The sequence below is a fragment of the Nelusetta ayraudi genome, unplaced genomic scaffold, assembly GCF_046127955.1.
Source record: "Nelusetta ayraudi isolate G7.1 ecotype Tasmania unplaced genomic scaffold, CSIRO-AGI_Nayr_v1 ptg000236l, whole genome shotgun sequence".
NCBI classification, from domain to species: Eukaryota; Metazoa; Chordata; class Actinopteri; order Tetraodontiformes; family Monacanthidae; genus Nelusetta; species Nelusetta ayraudi.
In genome coordinates this window covers 152501-173009 of record NW_027466285.1, presented here as the reverse complement: position 1 = coordinate 173009, position 20509 = coordinate 152501, and the positions used below count along the sequence as shown (strand labels likewise).

Genomic DNA, 20509 nt, shown 5'->3' with positions numbered 1-20509 from the left:
CCTTAAAGCAAGGCGCCATCTCACTCAGCTTCATTCTGCAGCTGCATCTCAAGTGACCTCAGGTACGTCCCACACTCTCATCTTACTCTTCTCACACCTTTGAGCAAAAGCCAAACAGACAGGAAGTGAACTCGCGCACACAAAGATATTAAGTCTGTCTCAGCGTAGCCGAGTAGTGGAAGTTTGTTTGAGTTTGTGAGTTTGGAGCTCTCAGTAGGAGTGGAGGAGGACCAGAGACGCAGGTCTGAGCCTGAGGAGTCAAACTGGACTCAGTCATGTGACCCCACGAGGATGGACCTTAGTCATGTGACTAAAGTCCGTCACCGGAGACATGACTGCTTGGGTTAGGGTTAGTTTAACTTGTTGGTTTGCTGGATTGTCCCACTTGTCCTGCAGCAGAGTGGGAGGAGTCTGTAGCAACCAATCAGTTGATCGCAGCTGAGCTGAATATCAATAAATCAATGTGGGATTATAATCTCAAGGTGACAGACTGCAGTGAATCTGTAGGACTGAGATATCCGTGGTCTCCTCTCTCTTCCTGTCTGAACTTGTTGGCCACGCCCCCTCACCTCACCTCCTCCCTTTCTTCTTCTTCTTCTTCTCCTTCTGTGTCTCAGAGTTCCAGGGCAGCGCAGCAGCATGGACGTAAGTCATCGTCTTTACTGACTTCATTCCTTCACATACACACACAAACACACGCTGCAGACACAGTGCAGTGGTGGGAGGAGTTCCTGTTGAAGAACATTCCAGCTGACACACCCTTAAGTGCCAGCCGCACTCTGTGTGAGGCATTCAAAGACAGCACAGTTCAGTGTTGAACAGGACAGTGATCACCATGTAGAACTTTAGCTGTGTGTGTGTGTGTGTGTGTGTGTGTGTGTGTGTGTGTGTGTGTGTGTGTGTGTGTGTGTGTGTGTGTGTGTGTGTGTGTCTTCCAGTCACTATAGTAAGTCAGTTAGTGCAGTGACTTGTGTCTTTGCAGCTGAGCGATGCTTTAAATTGGCCCTCTGACGACAACAAATCACAAGGGGGTGGTATGTGGCCTGGAGCAGCCAGCGGTCCAGCCTGGCCAGGTGAGATTCACCACCATCACCACCAGCACCATCAGCACCATCAGCCTCGTTTCCCAGAAATCGAAGGAATACTTTGGTGATGTGGTTCATCCACCAGGGGGTGCCACTCTGGCCCCGTCAGTCAGATAGCTAATGGCTGTATTTGTTGACAGGTGGCCAACCCCAACCCCAACCCCAACCGTCCCAGCCCAGCTGGCAAGGAGGGAACGCTGGAGGGGGCAACCAATCACAAGGGGGTGGTATGTGGCCTGGAGCACCCAGCGGTCCAGCCTGGCCAGGTGAGATTCACCACCAGCACCATCAGCCTCGTTTCCCAGAAATCTAAAGGAATACTTTGGTGATGTGGTTCATCCACCAGGGGGTGCCACTCTGGCCCCGTCAGTCAGATAGCTAATGGCTGTATTTGTTGACAGGTGGCCAACCCCAACCCCAACCCCAACCGTCCCAGCCCAGCTGGCAAGGAGGGGGCAACCAATCACAAGGGGGTGGTATGTGGCCTGGAGCACCTAGCGGTCCAACCTGGCCAGGTGAGATTCACCATCATCACCACCATTGCCACCAGCACCACCAGCACCATCTGCCTCGTTTCCCAGAAATCTAAAGGAATACCTTGGTGATCTGGTTCATCCACCAGGGGGTGCCACTCTGGGCCCATCAGTCAGACAGCTAATGGCTGTATTTGTTGACAGGTGGTCAACCCCAACCCCAACCGTCCCAGCCCAGCTCTGGAGGGGGGATGTGGGGCAACACTAACAATCCATCTTGCCCCTCGGCACCAGGATCGAACAATCCTGCAACTGCTGCCCATGGGAATATGGTGAGGATTGATGGGTGGATGGGTGGATGGATGGATGGATTGAGGATGGAAGTAATGGTTCTTTCCTGATTGACAGAGGGTTCCACACGAACAGAGACTTGCCAATGGAATTCAAGGCAAAGTCATCACCATCACTGGAACTGTCAACTCCAACCCCAACAAGTCAGTATGAATGCATGAACAATGAAGGAATGAACAGAGGCGGAGCTACATGGTGTTCCCTATCCCCCTACTCCACGCCCCTACTCTACCCAACACCAAACACACATGGATGGGGGGGGGGTGCTAATTTGACAAAACACCTCACTCATCCACTCAACAGCATCTCCAGTGACATCTTTGTTGATTGATGTACAGTGTTTAGTTCTGACTTCATGATTGGTGTTGATTTTTTGGGGGGAGTAAACAAGACACTCAAAGATCAAAATTTAATGAAACCCCGCCCCCACCCAATGCCTATAGGCCTACTGTTTCCCCTCCTTTAATCTCCTCCACTCCTTTGCGGATGTCCTGCGTGACGTTCACTCGCTAAAGCTTTCTTTTTCTTTTTTTAAGGCTGACGGTGGACCTGATGGCGGGCCGGGACCTGGCCTTCCACTTCAACCCTCGCTTCAAGGATGAGAGCGAGGGGAAGGTGACGGTGATGAACAGCTGCCTGGGCCAGCAGTGGGGCCCCGAGGAGCGAGACCGCCAACACTTCCCCTTCACTCCCGGACAGCCATTCACGGTCCGAGCCGCTCCACTCTGCCACTGACGCCCAATCCTGTCTGCCTGACACTCTGTGTGTGTGTGTGTGTGTGTGTGTGTGTGTGTGTGCGCGCAGATCAAGATCCGCTGCACCAGCCATGGCTTCAATGTGCAGGTCAACAACCGCGACCTGCCCACATTCAAACACAGGACCGACCCGAAGTCTATCAACACCCTCCGCATCTACAACGACGTCAGCCTGAGCTGGGTCAACGTGGACTGAGGCTGCAGTTTGGATCCTTTGAGTCACTGGATCAACTATTGAGTGACTCGGCTGTTTTAGCTTCAGACTCTCCAATAAAAGTTCCTGCACAATCTGACAGTGTGACCGATGTTTTATTCCTGTGTCGAGGGACTTTCTACTTCTTCTTCGTCTTCTCCTCCTTCTCCTCTTGTTTATGGGCTTCCTCCAGGATCTCCAGGTGTCCTTGTTCTCCTACTCTTCGCAGTCTTCTGTGGGCTAAACTGGATTTTTCAGAGCTCCCCAAATGACCTCATCTTAGATGTTCTGGTTTAGTTCCCAAAGGCTGGGGTTCTGCACCCTGGTGGTGAATGATGCTCTTCCGGTTTTCCCCCTTGTTGTCTGGCCCTTGGCTTTCCTCCAATTTTCCTGACAGATGTGTTTTCATGGCCCACCCGATAGACCTCAGCTGATGTTTTTGACAGACAGGAAGTCTCTCCCCTCCACCTCTGCTGCTGGGGGGGGCACTGAACCAGTGATAAGTTCTTGTGTCCGGTCGTCGGGTCTCAACATTCTGGTCGTTCTGCCAACCCAACATTTAAATCAAATGAACAACAAGCGAATACTGACCCACAGTAATTACAGTACAGTCTGTCTCATCCTGTGGGCAGACAAAAGGGTTTGCATCTTGAAATATGTTTTATTAGTAGTATTTTTTTTTTTAATGATTTATTTCTTCCCGTGAGAATACATTTCTAACGTTTAGTGAGAAATGATAAGAGAAAAAAAAAGACTGAGCGAGAGTCTGTGTCGGCGGTTCTCCGGAGTCCTCAGCCTGACATGCATAAACGATCTTTGGCGTCATGACGTCACCTCGGCGTCAGAGCGTCTTCGGGAGCCCGATGTGGACAGGTCGCCGATTGCGACTCGGCTCAAAGCGTCATTTAAGTGTGCAGAGCCGCTTGTTGTCGACGGGGACGCGTGCACGGTGTTCCCGGTAGGTTGTAGGGAAACTATCTGGACTTTCTTCGTCGCCGCTGCCATCGCTTTTTTCTTTTTTGTTTCCTTCGCTCCCAGCGGACGGAGACACTTCCCCCTTCAGGTGAGTTTGACCGTCGGCCTCCTCACCGCTCCGCACAGCTGGCTGCCACAATAACTGCCGCAAAGTCCGTCGAGGTGACGTCAAAACACGGCTTATATGTCAGGGTTTTTTTTTTAAAAAAAATATCGCTATTGCACTTCCTTAGTGTACGGCGTCAGTTAGCCAAACAGTCAGTGAGCCCGGCAGCTAGCCAGTCAGCCCAGGTGCATCGATTGTTTAAACAGCCGGGGCTAGTTGTCATGTCAGCTCTGGCTAGGTGTAGGTACACAATCTGTCCGGGCCTACGGAATCCGTCCGGGGGTCCGCGATTTCCGGCGATCTCAAGCTTGATTTCCGGCGATTTCAATGACTTAGCAAACTGTCATTGGCTAAGCTGTGTCCGTAAAGCTACGGGATCTGTCTGTAAGGCTGCGGGATATAATAGGTCCGCTGTCGGTGCCTAGAATCTGTACCCACACCGGTGTAGGTACAGAATTAGTCCGGGTGCAGAATCGTTCCGGGCGGAAGTGACTGCCGATACGGCAACTCCATTGGGACATACCTCTACATCGCGGTAGAACGTGATATATGGATAGATCGCGGTACATTTACGTCCTAATAGAGTTGCCGTATGTGACGTAATTAGCAGTCGCCTCTGTCCGGTGGGCGACTGCCAACGACGTCACACACGGCAAGTCTTTACATCGGTTGATTAAGCTTTTTTTTTCCTGTCAATCCCTGGCGTATTTACGGTACTTTGTTTGTATTAATGTTGTATACACGAAATTCTCTCTCTCCCTCTCTCGCTCTATGTATAGATATATAATACAAGGTAAATCAAAATACAGTTACGAATGTATGTATTCAACACACACTATCTATCTATCTAAATATCACCCGCGAAACACATTATTGACCGTGATCTATCCATATATTACGGCCGGAACGATTCTGCACCCGGACTAATCCGTACCTACACCGGCAACTGCTGGCGACGTCGCATACGGCAAGTCTTTTAGGACAAACTACATCGCGAATGAACGAACGATAGATAAAGTAGATAGATTCTGTCTGTCGGTCTATTTGACCGCGTTGTAGTTTGTCCTAATAGAGTTGCCGTAGGACCCTGGACAGATTCCCTACCTACACCTGCTCGGCCTTGAATTGGACGTCATGTCACGCGCTATGTTGGCTGACAGCAGCGGCTGTCGCTGGCCTGTGTGAGCGAGCCAAGCTACACTTGCGGACTCTGCTTGTTGTCTCCTGGCTGTATTGATCTCTGCGTCGATGTGTTGGCCGATGTGGCCTTCCTCGAGCCCTGTTGGGATGTTGCACGTGACCGCTTTTTGTCACGTCAGCTCCACTCAGTGGGAAACATTCGCTTTCGTCCAGTCGCTCTTCTGGGTGCTTTGAATTTTTCCTTGGAGTGATCAGGAAGGTGAACAGAGCCGATCAACTGACTAATCAATGAGAGAGAGAGAGAGAGAGCTCCTCAGGGTGGACTTTTTTGAAAACCAAACTTATCTTCTTTGGAAACGCTGATGTCACAGCTCTAACCCCTGAACTGTTACTGCCACCTCTCCCAGTCCATCTTAATGTGGACCTTTCAAGGCTCCCTGTTCTAAAGTAAAGAAGCAGAAGTGCAACTCTTCACCAGCGATCTGGCTTCCTGCTTCACATTGCGAAGGTGCGCTCCATGTGTTCAGTGAGCGACTGCGTCATTAAACCCAGCGGGCCTCAGGTTCTGTTTCTTCTTCCTCCTCCTCCTCCTCCTCCTCCGCCCATGCCCATGCCTGGCACAGGTGCTACATCGTTTCCGTGTGTGCGTGCGTGCGCATGCCGAGCTGCTGTTGCTGCTGCAGGATGCGACTCGTTTCACCCACTACCAAACCAACAGGTTTCCACAGTCATGTGACTGACACCCAGCTGAACACCTGCTTCCTTGTATGGACGGCACGAGGAGGAGAGTCCTGGCTGCTGATTGGTCCACACACACACACACACACTCGGCCTCCTCGCCGCTTGACATCAGACCTGTACACAGGATGATGATCAAGACTTGATTGTGTGTGTGTGTGTGTGTGTGTGTGTGTGTGTGTGTGTGTGTGTGTGTGTGTGTGTGTGTGTGTGTGTGTGTGTGTCTCCTGCAGTGACCTGCAGTAACCTCCTGAATGGGGCGTGGCCCTATGTGGGTGGAGTCCCAGCAGACGTGTGAGAGATGTGAAGCTGAAGGATCCTCCAGGAGGCGCCACTCAGCACCTGTTACCGGCAGCCAATCAGCACATGCGTGGCACTGAGGTAGGTTGGGCGGAGTCAGCTGCAGAACCTCAGAACACTGCCACACGTGCTTCTCATTGGCTGAACACTCCCCCCCCCCCCCCCCCACCACAGGACCATGCACCTGGAGCCGTGTCTGATGCGCTCAGAGTTGAGTTTGGGCGTCATGCACTCATTCCAGCAGGGGGCGCAACACTGGAGCTGCCGCGTCCTCTCCGCCAATGAGGCTCTGCCCCGACCGAAGGCCCAGAAGCCCCCCCCCCCAGACTCTGGGAGCAATGCGACGGAGGATGCTGCTGCTGCTGCGCTGGACATCTGGAGCGTCATCAGGCCCGGACACGTCAGAGAGAAGATCGCCATCTTCGCCTCGGACAGCAGCTGGAGCGATGGCGAGTGCACGGCGGCGCCGTCTGTCAAGACCAAGAGAAGCTGGGAGGAGGCGAGCGCCGCCAAACGGAGCCGCAGGTTGACCAACAGGCAGACACGCCCCCACCAGCTGTCCGGTGACCCGCCAACGCCACCGCAGGAGGAGGAGGAGGAGGAGGCGGAGGAGGAGGAGGAGGTGAAGGTCTCGGTGGTGGAGATGGTGGCCTTCCTGGAGCAGAGGGTCCTGGACCAGCAGCAGCAGCCCCCCCCGCAGGCCGTCCGGAGGAGCTGTACCAGTATCACGCTGTGCAGAGCTCCGCCCCCCGAGGCGGCGGGGCCAGGTGGTGCCCGGGTGTCTGACCTGGTGGCCCGGCTGGAGTGTCTGCGGGGTAGGGGGAAGGGGGAGGAGCCAGAGGGCGTGCCCGGCGGGCTGGGGAGGGGGGTGAGGCGGCTTCTGCTCACCCCTGGCTCCGCCCCCTCCCCATCTCCCAGCCCGACCACCGCCCCCGCCTCTGCCGGGGAGGAGGAGGAGCCTCTGCCCGGCCTGCTCTTCCGATCTCCGCCCCTTTTCGGCCCCGCCCCCTCATCGCTGTCCACGCCTACCCAGCACCCCTCCCCCGCCGAGGAGGAGGAGGAGGAGCCTCTGCCCGGCCTGCTGTTCCGATCTGCGCCTCTCCCGCCCCCCGGTGCCGCCCCACCGCCCTCGCCCTCCCAGGACTTCCTGCTGACCCGCCAGCGGCTGCGGCGGCTGCTGGAGCCGGCGCCGCCCTACCTGTCGCGGCTGCCGGCCCACCTGCTGCTGCAGATCCTGCGACTGCTGCCCACCCGCAGCCTCGCCGCCCTCAAGTGCTGCTGCCGACACTTCTGCCGCCTCATCGACGCCTGTGGCGTGCGGCCGGCCGACGCGCTGTGGGTGCGCGACCCCCGCTACCGACACGACCCCTGCAAGCGCTGCCGGCAGCGGTGGCGCGGCGCCGGCGATGTGTCGCTGTGCCGCTGGCACCACAAGGCCTTCTGGCAGGCGGCGCCGCCCCACGGCCCCGCCTACTGGCTGTGCTGCCACGCCCCCCGCCGAGACGCCCCCGGCTGCAACGTGGGCCTGCACGACAACCGCTGGGTGCCGCCCTCCTGCCACGGCTGGGCTCGGGGCCAGCAAGACCACTGACCCGCTCGGCCTGCACCTGGTCCTCCAGGCCAGGAGGGCGGCGCTCTCGCTTTCTGCTCGTTGCTACAAGAAGCCAGGCGTCCCATTGGCTGGCCAATTCTGACTGACTGACATGTTGCACCTCAAGTGCTATCAAACACACACACACACACACACACACACACACACACGTGTCACGGTCCTGCGAGGAGGGGGAGGGGCTTCAGGCTTTTCCAGAAACTGGAGTGGACAGTGGTTTTTGAATGCACCTTCTTCTTTTCTCTCTCTCTCTCTCTCTCTCTCTCTCTCTCTCTCTCTCTCTCTCGCTCTCTCTCTCTCTCTCTCTCTGTTTACATTTTGTAAATAAGACCCCGCTGGGCCAATACTCACCTGTTGACCTGGAGCCAAACAGGAAGTGAGAATGATGCAATAGACGGAACAGAAAAAGTGAGATGGAGAGAAGAAACATGGAACGAGGAAAAAAATGGTTTTATGTTTGTTTTTTTTGTTTGTTTCTGCTGACTTGTTTGTTTGTTTGTTGTCGAACCAGCTTTTGCTTTAATAAAGTGATTTTCATCGGTTCCTATTTGGCCTCGGACAGCTCGGCTGGCAGTCATTCACATTCTCTGGATGGCATTTATTGGTACAAAAGTCATAAATAACAGACGGCAGCGTGCGGGGCGGTGGTGTCAGGACTCCCCCTGGTGGTGGACAGAGGCGGTGACGTCACTCAGGCTCTCCAGCAACTGGTAGTAGTTGTACTTGATGTCGTACTCCATATCGTACCAGAAGTTCACTGAGGAGGAGAAACCACAGCATCCAGTCAGGAGGAGGAGGAGGAGGAGGAGGAGCAGCAGCACCACCTGCTGGCCGGTACCTGCGGTGCAGCCGTGGGACTGCTGGACGTGGTGGAACCACAATGACGGCAGGTACAGGATCTCGCCGGCCTTCACGCTGCAGCGTAGCGGCCTAGCCCCCCGGTACTGGGGGTACCGCTGCAGGTCCGGCCTCAGGGGGTCCAAGGGGATCCACGGCACCTGCAAGGGGACCTTGGTGGTGAGGGGCAGTACTGTCACTGTAGCTACCGCTGGGCAATCAACAAGTCCACGCTTCATACTGATGTCAATAAGGTGCATTGGTCGTATTCAAACTGCTTGATGAAGCACCACTGAACACTGTGGGAACCAGAATAGAAAAATGAATGGTTTCAGTTCAAATTTAACACACATCAAACTCAACTGGGCTACTTCTAATATCCTTCAGTGAACGTCCTGTCCTAACTGACGTGCCGGAACGCCTGCACAGCATTCTGAGAGTTGCAGTATGAGCAGCGCCTGTGCTGGATGGTAGCAGAGGCACTGCTCTACAGGTAACAGCTTCAAACAGGTGTCTTTAATACAGGTAACAGCTTCAAACAGGTGCCATTAATACAGGTAACGAGGGGAGGATAGAAGAGGTCTGACAGGTCTGCGATGGACAGAATTCTTGCTTGTTTGGAGGTGCTCAATGCTTATTCCCTGCACCATCCATCCTTCCATTTTCAATACCTGCTCCTTCCTGAGCTCAGGGTCACATGGGTCTGCTGGAGCCTATCCCAGCTGTCATTGGACGAAGGCAGGCAGGGTGACACCCTGGACAAGTCGCCGGTTCATCACATCTTTCTGCACCGTTATGCAAATAAACTCTTTGAAAACCATACAATGTGTCCTGGATTTGTGCTTTACATCCTGTCCGTCACAGTTGAGGTGCACCTGTGACGAACATCACAGACCTCTCTCTCTCTCTCTCTCTCTCTCTCTCTCTCTCTCTCTCTCTCTCTCTCTCTCTCTCTCTCTCTCTCTCTCTCTCTCTCAGTGGGACAACTTGCAGAATCGGTGGCTGCCAAACACTTTGCTGCCCCAGCGTACACTCACCTTCTCCGAGTCGCTGCGGTCGACCACCTCGAACACACCGTCGTCCCGCTGGCGGTACTCAGCCGGCTGGTAGCGGCCTGCCACACACACACACACACACACACACGGGTGCTATGGTTACGGCTGTAGCAACACACGTGGTCACATGTCGTCACGGTACCGTAGGGGATGAAGGGGCGGTCAGTAGGCGGCAGCAGGATGAAGTCCTTCTGCCCAGAGATCACACAGTAGAGGTTCTCATAGTGGTCTTTGTGCACTGAAAACCACACGCACACACACACACACTGGTGTTTAGCATGTATACACACACACACACACACACACACACACACACACACACACACACACACACACACACACACACACTGGTGCTGCTGCCTTCAGGACTCACTAGAGGTGACGGCCCGAGAGTCGCCCAGCCAGAAGTTGACAGCATCTGGCAATTTGCCTGCGAGGAGAAGGAGCAGAAGAAGAAGGCACCTGAGGGTCAGAGGTGAAACATCAGGGCCTGAGGACAACAAGCTGTGTCTCTTCAGGAGACCAACGCCTGCTGCTACACTGCTGCTGCTCCTCCTTGTATGCATCACAATTAGGAAGGTGTGGGAGAGACTGTGTGAGTCTGTGTTTGTGTGCATGTGTGTGTGTGTGTGTGTGTGCGTGCGTGAGACCCAGTGCAGTGCTCATCCAGTCCAGGTGTGTCTCCAGGTCGTCCACCAGCTCCGGCAGCTCCTCCAGCAGGTTGGAACACTGTTTCTGGACGTAGAAGACGGAGCTTCCTGTCTGCACCTGCAGAGTGAGGAGGAGGAGGAGGAGGAGGAGGAGGAGGAGGAGGCCACGCCCACGGTCACCACACCCATACCCAGCGTCACAGCGATTGGCTGCAGGAGCCTCCTCACCTGCCCCTCCAGGACATCCAGCACGGCGGCCAGCGGCAGCTGTCGCTCCTCCGGCAGGACGAAGCGCTCGCCGCGGACGGCGTCGGCGTATCCGTCAGGCGTCACCGCCACCGTGACCACCTTGGAGCCCACCGCCCGCCTGCCACCAGGGGGAGACACCCACACCGTGAGTGGCAGTAGGAAGAAGAAGAAGAAGAAAGAAGAGAAGAACAAGGAGAAGAAATGGTGGTGGGTGGGGTGATGGGCGGGGCTCCAGACCTCAGGTAGTCGGTGGTCCACCTGGACAGAGCCGGCCAATGGCTGAGGGCGTTGCGGATGATGCAGGGCTTGTTGGGACCAATCCAGTCGCGGTAGAAGTCCAGCGGCTCCGGCGGCCCGTCCAGGTACGGCACCGACCGGTTCAGGTACAGGTCTAACGTTTTAAATAGAACATATTTAGATATAAAATCAAATCACAATAAGGAGACACAGTCACAGCGGCGGGAGAAAACCAAGTACAAATACTTTGTTTCAGTACTAAAGTAAATGTATTTGGTCTCTGAACTTTGAGGTATTATTTTTCTCAATACTTTGACGCCCTACATTTACCAAACAACCTGCGTGTTCTGCTTTTACTCCGATGTGCCACCAGAGGGCGATCAACATCCACAGTTTCCATTCAACTTTGACTGATAAAAAATAAAATAAAAAAATATCGATCACTTATCGATCACTCAGCGATCAGCAACAGCACTTCCGACTCACCGTGAGCCTCCTGGGAAAACTCCGCCAGGCATCTCCTCGCGGCTTCCATCCGATTTACCATTTAGAGTTTTTATTCGGCACCGGAACTTCCGCTCTGACACGTGATCGATCACCCACCGATATGAATCGATGATCGACCAGCTCGCTGATCTCGTCGTCTTAAGCTCTCAGAAGCAATCCGTGCGTGCCGATCGCGGCGACGCCATGCTGCTCTGTTTACGTCCGGTTAGTTGGCGCATGCGTACTCGTGCTCCTCCTGCAGGAGGGCCGGGAGTGAAAGCGCTTAGCGCGTCTCCCCCTACAGGACGAAAGCTTAAGTTGCAGGTGTCGAGAACATGAGTAAAGTAAAGTACTCTTTTGAAAAGCCGCAGACGCCTCACACCATGACGTCACTTGAACGCATCGTGCAGACAGCGGTCGCAGATGACACCAGACTTTGCTGCAGCAGTGCATTGTGGGTAATTTCACTAGCCTTACCAAAAAAGAAAAGCTGCACTCTAATCAACTCACAATTGGGTGCAGTTGTGAGGTCCAGAACCTGGACCTGAGCTCCTGGACCTGAGCTCCTGGACCAAGTCCTGGAGGCTCCTATCTTCTGCCGCCATGGACGAGTCAGCCCTGGAGCGTTACCTGGAGGACTCCTTGGCACAGGTGGGTGGACAGGAAGTGGCTCGGTGCTGGTGGTGAAGGAGTTCTGGTGCTGCCGAGATGCTGAGTGCGAGGAGGTTCACAACGTCCAGAGAGTCGGCCCAGTGTAGCCGGGCTCCGAATGCTAACTCACGCTAACTCCGTGTTGCCACCACGGCGCAGACCCAGAGTCACCCAGTACAAAGGAATTGAACTGAAAACACTCTTGTGCATCAAGCGATCCGATTGCCAAACACCGGCTCAGTCTCCAGATCGAGGAGCAGCCGAATGTTGCGTCTTCTGTGGCGAAGTATTGGTGTTGTTTTTCTTTTGTGTTTGTGTGGTGTGTGGTGTGTGGTGTGATGCACTACCTTGCACACCATGGAGCACTAATGGACTTCCCGACCTCGCCCGACTCCATCAAGGTCCCTCGCTCTCTCTCGTCATAGCAGAAACACTGCATGCTTTCCTTTTATTTTTCTCACCTCTACAGGAGTCCGGCTTGTTCTTGGGGGAGGGGCTGGGGCTGCGTAGCCCCGCCCACCATCCAGAGGACCCCTCCTGCCCATCAGCCAAGGCGGGTGCGGGTGGCGAGCCGGGGGAGGAGCTTGACCTCAGCTTCCTACCGGATGACCTCAGCACGCCGGTTCACAGTGCAGGTTCACCAACGTCACCCTGAAAATTATGTCACCTGACGGACAAGGGTCACATGGGTGGAGGCGGAGGGGCGTGGCCTGTGAGCTCTCAGTCGTCGTCACGGGTTCCCCGGTCGCGGTGGAGGACCTGCGGCGGCTGGTCAGAGCGGGCGTGGTCGCACTGCGGATGGGTGTGGGGGGGGGTGTGGTCTCTGTTGCTAAAGCTGCTGTCGTCTCGCAGCGCCCAGTCAGGCTGCAGCAGCCGCAGCCGCAGCTCTGGATGTGTCCCAGGAAAGTGGCATCGGCCTGGACGAGGAGTCCCAGAATTCTACAGCAGAAGCACCATGTGACCTCCAGCAGGGCCCGTCTGGGTCAGGGCTGGGGACAGGCTCCTCCCCCTTCTGTCCCATCACACCTATGACCCCCATGACCCCCATGACTCCGGTCACCGAGAGGTCGGGAATCATTCCACAGCTGCAGTAAGTGGAGCTGCTTGGACTCTGCTGGTGTGTAGTTGGATATGGAAGTGGACGATACTTTAAAGACGGGAGATTATTTTGGAGGACCTCGGCTTTGGGGTCAAAGGTCAGAAGGTTGTCGGTCCAGAGAAAAATAAACGTGTCGAAAAAAGCATTGGTTATCGTTATTAACGGTGTCAACATCCAATAATATGTCTCACTGGTCAGAACTGTCACTGATTACAGTTTGGCTGAGCTGCAGCTGGAAAAGGAAAACAAACAACTAAAGTACTGAGAGCAGCAAAGCAATGACCTCTGACCTCTGACCTCTGACTACTTCAGTCCAGATCATTCTGTCACAACTTTTTAACTTTTTCAAAATGATCAATCAATTTATTGTCTTATTGATGGCAAAAAAACCCCAGTATATATACAGTCTACATAGTGTGTGTGTGTGTGTGTGTGTGTGTGTGACACTCAGGAACATCGTCTCCACGGTGAACCTAGGCTGTCCTCTCGACCTCAAGTTCATCGCCCTGCAGGCCAGAAACGCTGAGTACAACCCCAAGGTACCGTCGCTCCGAGTTCTGGCCTAGCACGGCGACTGCGTCAACACAACAGTATAAACAAGTGTGTGTGTGTGTGTGTGTGTGTGTGTTCTGCTGCAGCGGTTCGCAGCAGTCATCATGAGGATCCGTGAGCCCAGAACGACGGCGCTGATCTTCAGCTCAGGCAAGATGGTCTGCACAGGTGCCAAGAGGTCAGAGGTCACCCCCCCCCCCCCACCTCTCCAGGGCTGTGCCGCCTGTCATCCCGTGTGTGTGTGTGTGTGTGTGTGTGTGTGTGTGTGTGTGCATGTGCGCGCAGCGAGGAGCAGTCCCGGCTGGCGGCCAGGAAGTATGCCCGCGTGGTGCAGAAGCTGGGTTTCCCCGCCCGCTTCCTGGACTTCAAGATCCAGAACATGGTGGCCAGCTGTGACGTGTGCTTCCCCATCAGGCTGGAGGGCCTGGTGCTCACACACCAGCAGTTCAGCAGGTGCACACACACACACACACACATTAGCTTTAGCCTGGAAAAACATTTCCCTGGAAAAACTGTGTGTGTGTGTGTGTGTGTGTGTGTGTGTGTGTGTGTGTGTGTGTGTGTGTGTGTGTGTGTGTGTGTGTGTGTGCGCGCGCGCCCAGCTATGAGCCCGAGCTGTTCCCAGGTCTGATATACCGGATGGTGAAGCCTCGCATCGTGCTGCTCATCTTCGTGTCAGGGAAGGTGGTTCTGACGGGTCAGTGAAGGCAACACCACAGACAGGGCGTTATTCCACACACACACACACACACTTACAGTTTAGTCGGTTCATGTGACAATCACATCTATGGTTATGGAATTACTTAATAAAGTCTCTAATGCATAATTGTCTGTGATATTAACACGTTTTATTCGACACAACAAATGGAAATGTGTTGATGTTTTCCACCGGGAAGCCTGAAGTTGGAAGTGCGATGTGAATCCCCAGGAGCCAAGGAGAGAGCTGAGATCTACGAAGCCTTCGAGAACATTTACCCCATCCTGAGGGGCTTCAGGAAGCAGTGAGGACCTGCTTCTGGCGTCACTTCCTGTCTGTGCGAGTCACAGCCGGAAGTCATTTTGTTGCTTTGTGTTGCTAAAAGGCCCCCCCCCAAAAAAAAAACCTCTTTGTGTTACGTGGGTCTGGACATTTTCTCTGTCGTTCTGGACGAAAATAAATGACGTCTTTGTTTTCCAAAAGCTGCCAGATGAAATTCTCCTTTTGAAACAAACTGAACGCCAATAATATGACGGATGTTGATTACGAATGCAAAACAGGCGCGCACACACACACACACACACATAATCTATAATGTTTGTAATATTAGGGGAACTTGACAAGAAACAGCACCACCAAGTGGTTACAGTTTAGATGACAGCTCTTTCACTCACCCTTCCCTCTGCCCAGTTTGCCAGTGAACTACAGTGGCCTGCGTACACACACCTACCTCGTCCTCCTTCATTGGTTTACCTCCGGATGCAAGCACCTAAATACACATTTAATTATTATTATTATTATTATTATTATTATTATTATTATGTGCACATTTAATGAATACTTGTATATCTATGTCTATAGTATATATTATTTATATATATGATGTATACTTGTACATATAGTCTTATTTTACTCCTCTGCCGAGTTGCACATTGTTTATTGTTTATTGTTTACTTCAGTTACTTATTTACCCTTTACTTTTACTTATCCTGTTGCAAACCTCAGCCTGGCTCTTCTTTGCTTCACATTGATGAAGGGCTTTTTCTTCTTCTTCTTCTTCTCTTCCTCACTCAAAACCTTTCTTTTCAACTCTCCGGGCATGGTCAGTGGTTATTTTTTTTATTCCAATTACGTTTGAGGTACTACTAGCTAGCACTGTTTCTACCATCCAGCTGGTCCTATTGCAAGAGGATAGTGATGACCATCGCAGGTGGTTTTTCCTCGCTAAACAAGATTTTGTGCAGGTGATCACCCAATCAATACTTCATTAAGTAGAATGAGGTGTGCCTGTATTGGAGTTCAACAGACACTAGACTGGAATGAGGACTTTTGCAGTGGTTTCTTATTTTTTTTTACCAACGTAATAACAACCTTTGACTTTCAAGTTAATTCGGAAGACGACTGATTTCAGCTGCTGGGCTTCCGTAGCTGCGCGCGACTCGTCACGCCCCTGTCCATTGAGTGTCGACGTGATTGGACGTGCAACGACGGTAGACTCCGCCCACGGCGCGTCATAACAGGAAGTGGTGGACTCATCGCCCGCTCGTCAAAACAACAACACTCGGGGCCCGTCTTCGCTTGTGCTGGGATATTTTCTCCGGAAATGACAGGCGCCCCGCGGGGCACAAGGGCCGCCGGGCACTCGAGCCGCTGCCGCAGAGGCCACTGAGTGGAACCACCTTCCCAGTTCCGGCTCCTGGCGGGCTGGCGGACGGGCGGCTTCATGTCCCCTTAGCTCGTTAGCTTGTTAGCACCTAGTCCTTCGTCTTCATGGCGTCCTCAGCGGGGCTCCCTCCGCTCGCCCTGTCGGGCGGCCCGAACCCTACCGGCCGGCCCCCGCACCGCTCCCACCACCCCCATCCGGGTCCGCCCGGGCCGGGCTGCGCCATGGTGGAGTCGGTGGACGACGCCGAGGGTCTGTACGTGGCGGTGGAGCGCTGCCCGCTGTGCAGCACCTCCCGCCGCAGGCTCACCTGCGCCCGCTGCGTCCAGGCCGGAGACTTCGTCTACTTCGACGGCAGGAACTGTGAGAGGTTCGTCTTCGGGTTCCGGTCATCGATTCTTGCCGAGGTTCGGTGTGTTCGGGAGAGATGTTGGCAGGAGGAAACCTGTTTTTGTCCTCGTCGTCACTGCACGCGCCGTCACCGCCGGAGGACCAAGATGCGTCGTGGTGTTCTGGGGGGGGGGGGGGGTCGAGATGATTTCTTTAATTATTTTTTTAAGCTTCAAATTCATCGTTTCACTTTATAATAATGCGTTTATAGACGAGATGTGAGTCTCGCGGAGGAAGAGGTAAAATGATTGTGATTTTCCCCCCAGAGGTTGAAGTTATGTTTTCGACCACCGTGTTGGGAGTTAGCGCCTGCGGCTAACCTAGCCGCGAAGTGCTCGCGTTAAACTGACCTTTTGTCAGCTAGTTAGCCGGTAGCTTCCGTCTGGAGTGTCAGCTAGCTTGGGTTACACGTCGCGTTGGATCACCCCTCCCCCCAGGAAAGTGTGACGTCACAGCCCCCCCCGCCCCCCTCCTCTGTGTGTGTTTCTACAGGTACTCGGAGAAGCTGGAGCGGCTGAAGAAGCTGCAGGAGGAGAAGGAGCATCTGCAGCAGAGGTGCTCGCGCCGTGCACTGTTGCCACTTCCTGTGTGTTGGTCATGTGACCGGCGTGACGCTGACAACACTTCCTCCTTGTTGCCATTTGTGTCCTCAGGGTCTTGCAGACGATGGACCGGAAGCTTCAGGCCGACGAGACGGTGAGTTCCGTCCAATGGGCAGGAGACTTGTGAGGTCATCAGGGTCACGCCCCCTTTATTTTTTAGGAGCCGAGGATCAGCATCAGCCGTGCCCCAAAAACATTCCATCCGATGTCAAATTAGCGGGGGAAAAAATCATTCCCGTGTATCACTTGACCTCAATAATCTGTACGACCACCGGTCATGTGACGCTGCTGTTGCTCTGCCTTCAGAAGTGGAAGATCATGTCGTGCAGGATGAAGATCGAGCAGCTGCGGGAGGCGGTGGCTGGCGGCGTGCAGGAGAAGAAGAGTGGTGGGTGTTGACCGGGAGCCCCTCCCCCTGCCGCCTTGCTCCCGCCCCGTCCGTCTCACCCCCTGCCTCCTCCCTGCAGATAAGGACCGCCTCCAGCGCTCGCAGGAGGAGAGCCAGCGGCTGCAGCGCCGGGCCAGCCGCCACCAGGAGAAGCGGGACAAGATCGAGCGCCACAACCGCCGCCTGGGGGAGCTGCTGGAGCGCCGCAGCCGCGAGCTGCAGGTCCGGCTGAGCCAGCTGGGGGCGCTGAGGAGGGAGCACATCGTGGAGCTCAGTACGCACATCTTCCCCACGCAGGAGGAGAAGCAGGGGGGCAGGTGAGTCTGGTCCTGTTCAGCCCGGGCGTCCTGGTCCTACCTGGTCCTGGATGTGGCCCTCGCCCTGGTCTTGGTCCTTCTGGTCCTCGACCCTGACCAGGGATGGGAATCTTTGGGCGTCTCGTGATGTCATTTAGTTCTTGAGGTCACTATTGGATTAAAAATGAAATGAATCCTACATTCAAAAGTGCGTCGGCAGTGTTGTCATGAATAAGCAGAACACACTTTGTATCAGTTTTTAAATGTGAAAGCTGCTGATCAGCTGATGAGAAACAATGTTTCCACAGCAGTAAAACTGAAGCAAAGTCAAACCTACAAGCTAGCTGACATTTGTTACAAAAATCTAGAGTGTACCCAAATATCGCAACTATGTTCTGTGTGATTTTTCAGGTTAGTGGAGGCGAACTGAGACTAGTTGAGGCTAGTGGAGGCAAACTTAGTTCACCTGACGCTAGCTAAGGCTAACTGAGGCTAGTGGAGGCCAACTGAGGTCAGTCGAGGCAAACTTAGTTCAGCTGAAGCTAGCTCAGGTCAGTCGAGGCTAAATGAGGCTAGTGAAGGTCAACTGAGGCTAGTGGAGGCGAGTTGAGGCCACTGAGGCTATTGGAGGCCAACTGAGGTCAGTCGAGGCTAACTTAGTTCAGCTGAAGCTAACTGAGGCTAGCTGAGGCTGGCAAGGCAGGTGTTCTGGTAGTAGTGGCTCCCCTAACCCTGGCCTCGCCGTAGCTTCTTCACACACTCCTTCCTGCGCTTGGCTCCTCCTCACTCCTCCCGCTGTCCTCCAGGGAGCCAGAGGACATGGCGGCAGAGTGCGACCCGGCGCTGACCTCCAGCACGGTGAGCGAGCTGGCCGAGGCCCGGCGGACCACCTACCTGTCGGGCCGCTGGATCTGGGACGACCAGAATGGAGAGACCAGCATCAGCATCACCGGGCCGCCGGTCAGCCTGCCCAGCAACGGAGACTGCTCCGCCTATTACAGCTGGGTGGAGGAGAAGAGCGCCACCCAGGGGCCAGGTGAGCGGAGGGCAGGGGGGCAGAACCACGGCACCTGTCCCTCCAAGGTGTGTAACGCTGTGTGTGTGTGTGTGTGTGTCCCTCAGAGCTGGACCACATTAACCCGGCCCACACCGTCAGCGCTGCCCTGTGCTACACCACCCAGCTGGTCACCATCCTGTCTCACATCCTGGACGTCAACTTGCCCAAGAAGCTCTGCAACAGGTGAGTCGGGGAAGGGGGCGTGCGCCACCTGCTGGTGATCCCGCCCGCCTGTCTGTCTGTCTGTCTGTCTGTATCCCGTCCTCATAAAGCTGTCTCACCCTCAGTGAGTTCTGCGGTGAGAACCTGAGCCGCTACCGGTTCACTAGAGCCCTGAGCAAACTCAACACCAACATCCTGCACCTGTGCTTCTCCCAGGTCAGACACACCTGCACACATCTGCACACACCTGCACATACTATTGTAATAAAAACACTCATTTGACTGTGTGTGTGTGCAGCATGTGAACAGTGAGAAGCTCCACCCTCATCACACTCTGAGGAACATCATGTTCCTGGTCTCCCCTGAGAACGGCAGCCTGGGCAGGTGAGGTCTGGCCGAGCAAAGCAGCCAATCAGAAAGCTGGAAATCCAGTTCTGACTGTCTGGTGTGTCCCGGTCCTGGTCCTGCTGCAGGACCGGCCCCTTCGAGGTGAGCGCTGACCTGGAGGAGTCGATGGAGTTCGTGGAGCCGGAGGCGGCGGGACTGACGGAGGAGAGCGGCGAGGAGGTGGTGACGGACGAGGAGACGGACCTGGGGACGGACTGGGAGACGGTGCCCAGCCCTCGCTTCTGTGACATCCCCTCACAGGTACATCACCTGGTCTCACACCTGGTCCAACACCTGGTTATACCAGAAAACAGCTGATCACACCTGAAAGCAGCTGATTACACCTGGTCACTCACCTGATCACACCTGAAAACCACCATTCACACCTAATAGCACTCATTCACACCTGGTCACACACCTGGTCACACACCTGGTCACCAGGTGGTGGCAGCACTGGGCGAGTCGACGGTTGACTCACTCCGTTTCGCACTCTGATACAAGATACTGACACATATGATCGTGTTTGTCATTTGCGGTATTTTATTCTGAAATATCTTTATCTTGAAAATGAACGTGGTGTGAACCACGACATTGGTTAACATGAAGGAAGCGGTCTCCGTTTCGCGGCGCTTCCGCATCCAGTGTGACCCGGGCGTTGGCAGCAGTGAGTCCAGTGGTGGTCTGCACCTCACGGCCGCTCGGGTTGCAGGGCTGGGCAGGGCTTTTAGAGCTGTGACATCAGCATTTCCCAAAAAAAAAGATCGTAACGGCAATTGCACGAATCCAAGCAGGTTGCATTTTCAAAAGAATTTCACGATTTCCAAAAAGTACGGCTTCGGCCGGCGCCAGCTTGGTGTAAACACAAGGCCCTGAATTCCGCGTTTGTGTAAACGGCCTCTGTTTTCCCTCCTGCTGCAGCCCATGGATCTTTCCCAGAGTGCACTGCAGGTGTCGCAGCCGTCTGCCAACGCCGGAGGGATGATCTCCTCGGCCGCCGCCTCCGTCACCTCCTGGTTCAGGGCCTACACCGGCCAGCGCTGAGGGGTCAGAGGTCAGCGCACCCGAGGCTCAGCGGTGGTGTCTGCTCCTCAGAGATCCTCAGAGATCCTCAGTCGTCGGGATGCTCCTCTCTGGAAGTTCTTTCTGCGTGTCTTTTTTCTTCTTCTTTTTTTTTTTTAATCCCTTCTCGTCTTCTTGGATTGTGTGATGGAGACAGAAACACACAGACACACACACACTGACAAAGCCGACTGACACGTTCACACACTGGACTGAAAAGGCGGAGCGTGAAGGAACTGCTGGCCACACTGAAGCAATACCACACTG

The 20509-nt window shown here is 54.5% G+C and overlaps 5 protein-coding genes across 8 annotated transcripts in view; 4 read left to right on the top strand and 1 right to left on the bottom strand.

Moving 5' to 3' along the window:
• Positions 1–40: 40 nt before the first annotated feature.
• On the top strand, positions 41–2954 carry lgals3b (lectin, galactoside binding soluble 3b). Of its 3 annotated transcripts, XM_076016744.1 has the most exons (9): positions 41–62; positions 618–645; positions 983–1073; positions 1226–1351; positions 1487–1600; positions 1763–1890; positions 1967–2052; positions 2446–2617; positions 2714–2954. In XM_076016744.1, the coding sequence occupies exons 2-9, from the start codon at positions 640–642 to the stop codon at positions 2858–2860; spliced, it is 870 nt and encodes a 289-aa protein (XP_075872859.1). In that variant the 5' UTR covers positions 41–62; positions 618–639; the 3' UTR covers positions 2861–2954. The 3 variants fall into 3 exon arrangements, with proteins under 3 accessions (XP_075872859.1, XP_075872860.1, XP_075872861.1); XM_076016745.1 differs by lacking the exons at positions 41–62; positions 1226–1351 and having other exon boundaries at positions 625–645; XM_076016746.1 differs by lacking the exons at positions 41–62; positions 1226–1351; positions 1487–1600 and having other exon boundaries at positions 625–645.
• Positions 2955–3681: 727 nt separating this feature from the next.
• fbxo34 (F-box protein 34) lies at positions 3682–8272 on the top strand. Of its 2 annotated transcripts, XM_076016740.1 has the most exons (3): positions 3682–3920; positions 6050–6197; positions 6291–8272. In XM_076016740.1, exon 3 carries the CDS (start codon positions 6295–6297, stop codon positions 7705–7707), a length of 1413 nt encoding a protein of 470 aa, XP_075872855.1. In that variant the 5' UTR covers positions 3682–3920; positions 6050–6197; positions 6291–6294; the 3' UTR covers positions 7708–8272. The 2 variants fall into 2 exon arrangements, with proteins under 2 accessions (XP_075872855.1, XP_075872854.1); XM_076016739.1 differs by lacking the exon at positions 3682–3920 and having other exon boundaries at positions 5394–6197.
• On the bottom strand, positions 8016–11445 carry jmjd7 (jumonji domain containing 7). The gene is made up of 9 exons (XM_076016742.1): positions 11240–11445; positions 10754–10907; positions 10496–10634; positions 10268–10385; positions 9991–10047; positions 9760–9855; positions 9600–9676; positions 8564–8723; positions 8016–8482 (listed from the first exon to the last, which is right to left on the bottom strand). The coding sequence occupies exons 1-9, from the start codon at positions 11298–11300 to the stop codon at positions 8376–8378; spliced, it is 969 nt and encodes a 322-aa protein (XP_075872857.1). The 5' UTR covers positions 11301–11445; the 3' UTR covers positions 8016–8375.
• Positions 11446–11478: 33 nt separating this feature from the next.
• Positions 11479–14617, top strand: tbpl2 (TATA box binding protein like 2). The gene is made up of 8 exons (XM_076016741.1): positions 11479–11890; positions 12360–12525; positions 12743–12980; positions 13441–13528; positions 13628–13719; positions 13827–13994; positions 14144–14238; positions 14470–14617. The coding sequence occupies exons 1-8, from the start codon at positions 11843–11845 to the stop codon at positions 14544–14546; spliced, it is 972 nt and encodes a 323-aa protein (XP_075872856.1). The 5' UTR covers positions 11479–11842; the 3' UTR covers positions 14547–14617.
• Positions 14618–15736: 1119 nt separating this feature from the next.
• Positions 15737–20509, top strand: part of atg14 (autophagy related 14) — a 4855-nt gene continuing 82 nt past the window's right edge. The window contains exons 1-11 of the mRNA XM_076016728.1: positions 15737–16271; positions 16784–16846; positions 16945–16987; positions 17200–17281; positions 17361–17598; positions 18384–18613; positions 18700–18817; positions 18922–19012; positions 19095–19180; positions 19270–19444; positions 20102–20509. The exon at positions 20102–20509 is cut by the window's right edge and continues 82 nt beyond it. Coding sequence (XP_075872843.1) covers positions 16009–16271; positions 16784–16846; positions 16945–16987; positions 17200–17281; positions 17361–17598; positions 18384–18613; positions 18700–18817; positions 18922–19012; positions 19095–19180; positions 19270–19444; positions 20102–20224 — 1512 coding nt within the window. The 5' untranslated portion in view covers positions 15737–16008 and the 3' untranslated portion in view covers positions 20225–20509. The remainder of the gene's footprint in view (positions 16272–16783; positions 16847–16944; positions 16988–17199; positions 17282–17360; positions 17599–18383; positions 18614–18699; positions 18818–18921; positions 19013–19094; positions 19181–19269; positions 19445–20101) is intronic.